The sequence below is a fragment of the Cornus florida genome, unplaced genomic scaffold, assembly GCF_030987335.1.
Source record: "Cornus florida cultivar Cherokee Brave unplaced genomic scaffold, ASM3098733v1 CherokeeBrave_3.0.0_Hap2_Chr04, whole genome shotgun sequence".
Classification (NCBI taxonomy): domain Eukaryota; kingdom Viridiplantae; phylum Streptophyta; class Magnoliopsida; order Cornales; family Cornaceae; genus Cornus; species Cornus florida.
The window spans coordinates 106832459-106840589 of NW_026775574.1; the positions used below are offsets into that span (position 1 = coordinate 106832459).

Here is an 8131-nt window from a genome sequence, read left to right on the forward strand (position 1 = left end):
TCTAAATTTTAAATTGATTCAACCAAAAGTTTGTCGATTTTCACATCATTTTATAATTTTATATTGTATATTTACACTTGTCAACATTATACTTCGTTAGGTAAGGATATAGAAAACCAGAGTAAAACAATAACAGGAATGATGGAAAAAGTATTATTGTTTTTAACTTTGTATCCTAATTATTCAATCAATACACTTAAATGAGTGTAAAATAGTCTTTTTAATTTTATTCAATAAATCTCTATTTTGAGAGTGATTTTTTGTTTTAGCCAACAAATATTTATTCTGATTTCTCTTGTTACTTTCACTTTTTAAGGAAGCAGAAAGTTGGACCTGTCATCCTTTCCCCTCCTCTAAGGTATTGTTTGGTAATTTAATTTAATATTTAATTTTAAATTAATTAAGTATTAATTTAATTAAATATATTTGATAATATAATTTAAGTATTACTTAAATTAAAAAATAAATTCCAGCGGCCTCTTTTGAGATTTGCACAAATTATACATTATCTTTGAATCATTTATATTCTCTTATATTCGGAACTCTCTAAGACCATTTTTAATCATCATTATTTTAAAAACATAAAAGAGTTGAAGGAAGTTCAATTACTAGATATAAATGGCTAAAGATCGAGTTATGCATGCTGCATGTCATGGCTATACCATTTTTCGGCTTGGTATTATAGTGTCATCTAAATCAATTAATCAAGTATATATCAGTACAAAAGTTGTAACCAAGTGAACAAGGTAAATGATACTACAGCTATAAAAGAAAATAAATGAAATAATAATAATAATAATAATTCCTTATGCATCATATTATGGAATTAGTGAACTAGTACTACTATAAGAAACACACATACAATAAATTCTACCTTAGTCATACCTAAAATCACTGAATATATGTTAGCTGAATAGCAAAAAAAAAGGAAAAATAAAATAAACTAAGATATATATATATATATATATATATATATATATATATATATATATATATATATATATATCTTAATTAATGTGTGCCATCGAGATACATTTAGTGCATAGTATGGGGCCAATAATTATATGATATCTCTCCATATATATTTAAAAGGATATTTTAATGGAAAATATATATAAATCAAAACTAAAATTTTGTATCTATTAGTAAGATAATTCATCGTCTCTCATCTTAGTCAATCATAAGTTCATAACTAAAATATTCAAGTACCATACTGGCATAGATAAATATACAAAGAGCCCACAAAATTCTATAAAGAATTGTGCATATATACATATACATAGGATATATCAACATTCATATATATATAGAGTTGTAATTTTGTTTTTGTAAATATATATTTGTGAATGAAAGAGTTATTATATATTACTATGATTATATATTATTATTATTCTTTAGGAAGAAATGAAAGAATTGCAACTTGAAAGAAATCAACTATACATTCATCAGAGAGTAAGAATCACGACTAATGTGTCCTCCATTAATATCTTCTCTCCCTCTAGACTCTCTACACAAATGAAATTTACTCATTAACGAAACATATAAATCGCCATAACCGTACATCATCACGACCCAAAGTTTAAAGTTTTAACCCAAAATCGTACCGATTCGATTCACGAGAGTACCTACTGCTGCTGTCTTGGAGAAGTCAACGGAAACAAAGTCAACAGCTCCGGCGGCTCCGATTTCATGGGAGTGCTCAACGGCGACGGATGCAAGTAAAACCCCTTCTCGGCAATTGCCTTCTCCTCCTCCAACACAGCCGGCGACGACGGCGACTCTGCCCCGACTCGGGCGGAGAATACCGTGTCGCAGCCCAGTGGGGTTACCGGGCTCTGAATCGGGGACGCGACCAGGTGAGTCTGGCGTGGCGAGTGGTGACTCGGTGGTGGTGAGTTACGGAGCGAGGTTAGGCCGAGTTTGATCTCCAACTTCCTCATGGACGGCCTTCGGTCCTGGAGCTTGAACGGTGAACGGCGAATGCCGGTGGCATCAACGGAATTGGAGGGCTTGGAGGAGAGCCTTGCCGGAAGGGTCACCGGAAGTTTGTCCGCAGAGTCACCGGATGCACCGGTAAGCTTCTGGACGAGTTCTCTGAAGGTTGTAGTGTCCGCTTGAACGAAGGTTGTTGGAGCTGGAGATGAAGGGGCAATCATAGTACTGTTTGAGTGTTTTTCCATTTGAGAGAGACAGAGACAGAGAGCTGCCTTTCTTAGACCATTTTTTTTTTTTTTTTTTTTTTTTTCTAGAGAGAGGGAATCGTGAGCCTATTAGTGAAGCAAATTCAATGAAGCAACAACTGGTACCATAGAGAAGCGGCCATAAACTAGAGAGAGCAGCGTGTTTTTTTGGGATGATTTTGTACTCTGATGAGTCAGAACTGAGAAGTTTGTTAGTATTTAAAGAGTGATTTTCTAGAGGTATTGTTGCTGTGACTTTGAGGTAAAGGGAACTTTGATGCAACCAAGTCAGATCTGGTGGTGAACCTGGACAAAACCAAAGCCGAAGCCGAAGCCAAAGCCAAGCAGAATCTTCTGATGTGCTTAATTGGCGATATTCCAAGAAAATTGCAAATAGAATTGTCTTCAAATTAAAAAAAAAAAAAAAAATGAAGAGTGCTAATTGCATTTGTGCTCATAACTATCCTTTCATAGTTGCATTTTTTATTGGTCACAATTTTGTACGTTTATTTGTGAGATTGTTATAAAATTTTAAGAAAAAATTATCTTTTAACATTTTCTTATCTCTCTCATTTTATTCTTTTCTCTTCAGTTTTATTCCTTATATCAATAACATTTTAAATCGCCAAACAAAAAAAAAAAAAAAAAAAAAAAGGGAATATATTATTTTCTTTCTTTTTGGATATAATATTATGGGAACGAATTATTTTATTTCTTTTTTTTAATTATATTTTAACTATATATGTATGCGCTATGTATGCGCATAGCATTCATGTTCAGTTACTATAATCACAATTCATATAGTTTTTTTTTTTCTATTTTTTTTCTCTCCTTACTTAATTGATGTACATGTATATATATAATATGTAATATGTAACTATATATATATATATACACACACACGTGTATATATATATAGTTAAAATATAATTTTTTTAAAAAAAATAAAATCATCAATTCTTATAATGTTACTCGTTTTGACAAATTTAAAAAAAATAATAATAATATGAATTGTGATTATAGGAATTGAACGTGAATCCATATATAGCACACATATATATATAGTTAAAATATAATTAAAAAAGAAATAAAATAATTCATTTCCATAATATTATTTTTTTTGACAATCCAAAAAAAAAGAAAATAATATATTTTCGTAATACTTGTTTTTTTTTGGTAATGATATAAGGGATAAAATTAAGAAGAGGAGAATAAAAGGAGAGAGATAAGAAAAGGTTAAAAGGTAATTTTATCTTAAAAATTTATATTTATAATTTCCTAAAAGTAGGAGACATCTCATAAATGAATATGTAATTATAGGAATGGTGACCAATAAATGACTGCAATTAGTATTCCACTTGAAAAATATATTTATTATTGTCATTGGCCTGTTTAAAGTGATTCGATTGGATAAAATTCCTATCAAACCCGAGTCATTAATTTTAATTTAGTAGGAACAACATTGAAAATACAAAAACTTAAATATTGATTGATACTATTTTTATAATATATTTTTTCATTGTCGTAATTTTCACTTTTTGAACGTTGTGTGATAATTTATTTTAGTATGTGAAACCCTACTAATTGCAAGACACTATTGTAATTTTAAGTAATGGAAAAATGAATTCACAAAAAAATCAATCAATTCATGTTAACAACATTCTTTTTCTTTTACTTGAAAAAAAGAATGAGAGAGTAATAGAGAGATATCGATAACTAATACGGAGAAGAACTTGATGTGAGTAGTAGATAAATGATGTGAGAATAATTTTTTTATTTTTGGATAATTTGGAGTGGGGGCATTTTATGATTTAAAAAAATTATATATTATACAAATGTAAGAAATAACTAAATTTGAGTTGGGGCAGTGGTTCCACTGAGCCCTGGCTTGGCCATTGATGGAAATTGTTAGGAATAGTGGGAATTCAATGATTAACAAAATTTATACTACATGATTGTAAAAGAAAGAATGATGTCAAATAAAAAGAGGAAATACATGATAATAACCATTCACAAAAACAAGGGGATAAGAAAATTACAACAAATATTGAGCATTTAAATTAATGAGATAATATGATAAAGCAATGATCATGGATATAAGGTATCCAATAATCAATTTGAATTTATACTAAAGATATTTACCGTGCAAATTATTTACTTAAGGGCAAAGTACAATAAATCTCCCGTCTAATTTTTTTATTAAAGAAATTCCCCCCAACTATTTGAGAGGTAAAAGAGTAAATATTTGGATCAAAATGTCCTTATTACTATTTTTTTTAAATCATAATTTATCCGAATTTCAAAAATTCATATACCATAAATCGTACATCAAAATATTGCAAATAATATATGGATGGAAAGCTTATGAAACAAGGATTCCTAAAATATAAGATTTGTGCATGCCACCATAACTAGAGAAAAATAGGGAATCTAAGAATCTGCTCCAAAAATCTTAAAATAAAATACTCAGGATATTTGCAAGAAAATTTCTAGAATTATTCATTTACATATGGAGCATAAAATATAAAAAAATTAGCCCCAAAATAGACCGATTATCCATTTTATTTTATTTTCTTTTTAAATGATGAGTGTATAAGAAAATGAAAATACCTTGACGCATAATATGGTATCTCATAAAATCAGTTTCTATTTGGGCTACTTTTTTATATATATTATACTCTATATGCAAATGAATAATTCAGAAAATTTTCTTGCAAGTAAAAAAATAAAATAAGATTGCTGGAGAAGATTCTTAAATTGCCTATTTCTTTCTGGTTATGGTGGTTTGTTAAACAAATATTATATTTATGAAATCCTTGTTTCATAAGCTTTACGTGCATATATTATCTGTAATTTTTGAATATACGGTTTGTGAGATATGAATTTTTGAAGTTCGGATAAATTATGATTTAAATAAAACAACATTAAAAAAATTAGATAAGGGGGTTTACTGAAAAAGACGCCCCCCGCCGGGGCGGGGGGGGGGGGGGTTGGGTTATTATACTTTACCCTTTACTTAATAAGACAAATAGGTAAAAAAAAGTAGGAGTAAGCAAAAAATATCTACATATATACATTATCTTTCTAGGTCTAGAAAAGCATAGTATATAGAGTGCTTAGAGATATAATTTGGTGGAATTTATATAAAAAATAAATTTTAATAGAAATTATAATGATTATTCAACATATTATCTAAATACCTGGGGCCGAGCCAGAATTTCAGTTGAGGGGGGGCACAATGTTAGGAAAAAAAAAAAAAAAAAAAAAAAAGAAAAAAAAAAAAAAAGAAGAAGAAGAAATAGAAGAAGAGAATAATTTAAAGGAATAAAAGGGGGAAAAAAGAAAGAAAAAGAAGAAGAAGAGTAATTTAAGAAGGAAAATTTAACTTTTTTTATGAATTTAAAGAATAAAGAACTAGAAAATTAATAGATAATTTTATAAATAAATAATTTTAAAGGGGGGCATAAACTTAAAATTTTCATATATATATATATATATATATTACCATATATATATAATGGGAAGGGCTAGGCAGGGGCAAGTGCCCCCTGGGCATACACTGGCTCTGCCTCTGTAAATACTAAAACTAGAGTTTGCATAACATGTGATAAGACTAGTGATATTTCCATAAATGTTAGATTGTACCAAGGGTATACACTAAGTTCATATTAGCTAGTCACAATAATTTTAAACCATTTGAGATCACAAATAACTTATAATTGAGAAGAAGACATCCTATGGTGCATGTTATTTGCCAATGATATAGTGATATTATAAACTTTTAGCTAAAGAAAACTTAGCAAAAAATTTGAAAAAATAGAGCAACCAATGACGCTTGTAGACACCTCATTTTTGCCCCTATTCAATTCCTAGGCCAATAGGGGATTGACGCCACTAAGTGTCACTTAGGAAAATCTAGTTGTTCGACCTTCAATTGGACACCACCATTGCATCTAGAATAGCCCAAAACCTAGAAATCCACCTAGAAATGTGCACATAAGGAACCTTCAGGCACCCAATCACGCCCAGATCACTCGAAATGGCAAAAACCTATGATTTTGGAGATTTCTCACAATCGGATTGTTAGATCTCAAATTTGACACTGCCATTGCACTATGGATGTCAGAAAAGCCCCACACCTACCTCAGGATCCCAAAATGGGCCAGTGACAAAATCAAAATTTTACCTTGTCTCAAAATTGAACCATCCGATCGAATATCTTAGCTTCACCAATGCGCTTATAAGTTCTAAGATACTTAAAATTTATTATAAGCATCAACCATGTAATGACCCACTCTACATTGTATAATATTACCTGTTTTGGGCCCAAGCCCACACGGTTTTGCTCTTGAATTTTACCCTAAAAGGCCACATATTAATTGGAGTGACACACCTACATATATAACACTTCCCCTTTCCACATCCAAGCAATGTGAGATTGTGCACTTGTACCTCGCCTAGTGTGGTATCCTGCCAGTGCCTCTGGCACCCTCCCACAGCACACCAGCCTACAAGGTCACCACAATCACCCCTCATTAGGCCCAATGTCCCTGTTGGCCACATTTCTGGCTAGGTTGGCTCTGATACCAATTGTAACAACCCACTCCACTACATGATATGATACTGTTCGCTTTGGGCCCGAGCCCGAACGATTTTTGCTTTTAGGTTTTACCCCAAAGGCCTCATACCAATTAGAGTGAAACAACTATATATATATCACTTCCCCTATCCACATCGAGGTAATGTGGGATTATAAACATGTAGCTCACCTAATGTGGTAGCCTACAAGTGTCTCTAGCACCCGCCCACAAGGTTGCCACAAACCGATCTACACTCGGGATCAAAATCGAGCATAGGGGCAAAATGGTAATTTTGAACCTAGGAAAATCGGGATGTAGGATTGGAATTCTAAATCCATCATTCTTCTCAAAGTATCCAAAAAAGATAGATTTGACCTTTTTCGGGGTATAGTTCTCACGACCCATTTTTTTCATCGTATGGGCTAAAATGGTCATTTTAAGAAAATATAATTGTCCGATTGTTGATTGGACCATGCTATAGTGTTTAGAACACCCAAATCCTTTCGGATTATGGATTTGATTATGAAAGTTCCATAGTTGAATTTTTGATGATCGAAGGGCCCCGCTCGAACATTGCCACGTAGGCACCATACAGGCAAGACATGTGTCCCACAGTCCAAATTGGCTTGAGATAGTTAATGACCAGTCAAAATTGATTTTTAAAAAATCAATTGTTGGCACATACAATAAAAGTTTGACCAAAGTCAACAATTTTGACCTATAGGGCAAAATTGATCAAGATTGGTCAAACTTGGTCAAGACAAGTCAAAATTGAATTTTTTTTCTTCATGAACAACATGATTCCAAGCCATTTTGGCCTAAAAATCACCGTGCCTCATGACCAAAATGAGTCCAAGCCTTTTTTTAGCCTAAAACACACTATGCCTCAAATGGGGTAATGAGGTAAGGCAAAAATAGGCATAAAAAAGGGGTGCATTAGGGGTATTACATGCCTCAACTCCAAGTTGAGGAAGGAGCAAAACTAGGCCAAACTTGGGGGGAATATTCCTCAAATTGAGGTAGCCTAGGGAATACACTCTGGGTATTTTGGTCATTTTGCTCCTTCCTCTCTTCTATAAATAGTCTCATCCTCTCCATTTGCAAATAGAAGTTCTCTCTCTAAAAAATCCGCCAAAATAGCTTTCCAACTTTCTCTCTAGAAAACTTAACAAAACTGCTTAGCTTATTTGACGGCCCAAGTTTTTCAACCCGGTGCGTCAATGATGAACCGAAAGATGACCTGATAACGGATCCGAAATACGGAAGCAAAAGATAAAACAACGGTCTCTAGAGACAAAACACATCCCTAAGACACAAATGTGACACTCAATGAAGTCACGGAACCCAAGGGAAACAAATGCAGAAGCAACA

General features: G+C 32.1%; 1 protein-coding gene across 1 annotated transcript; it reads right to left on the reverse strand.

The window, feature by feature from the left end:
- Nucleotides 1-1402: 1402 nt before the first annotated feature.
- LOC132304554 (VQ motif-containing protein 31-like) lies at nt 1403-2434 on the reverse strand. The gene has a single exon (XM_059802297.1). It carries the CDS (start codon nt 2178-2180, stop codon nt 1626-1628), a length of 555 nt encoding a protein of 184 aa, XP_059658280.1. The 5' UTR covers nt 2181-2434; the 3' UTR covers nt 1403-1625.
- Between the last annotated feature and the right edge of the window lie 5697 nt (nt 2435-8131).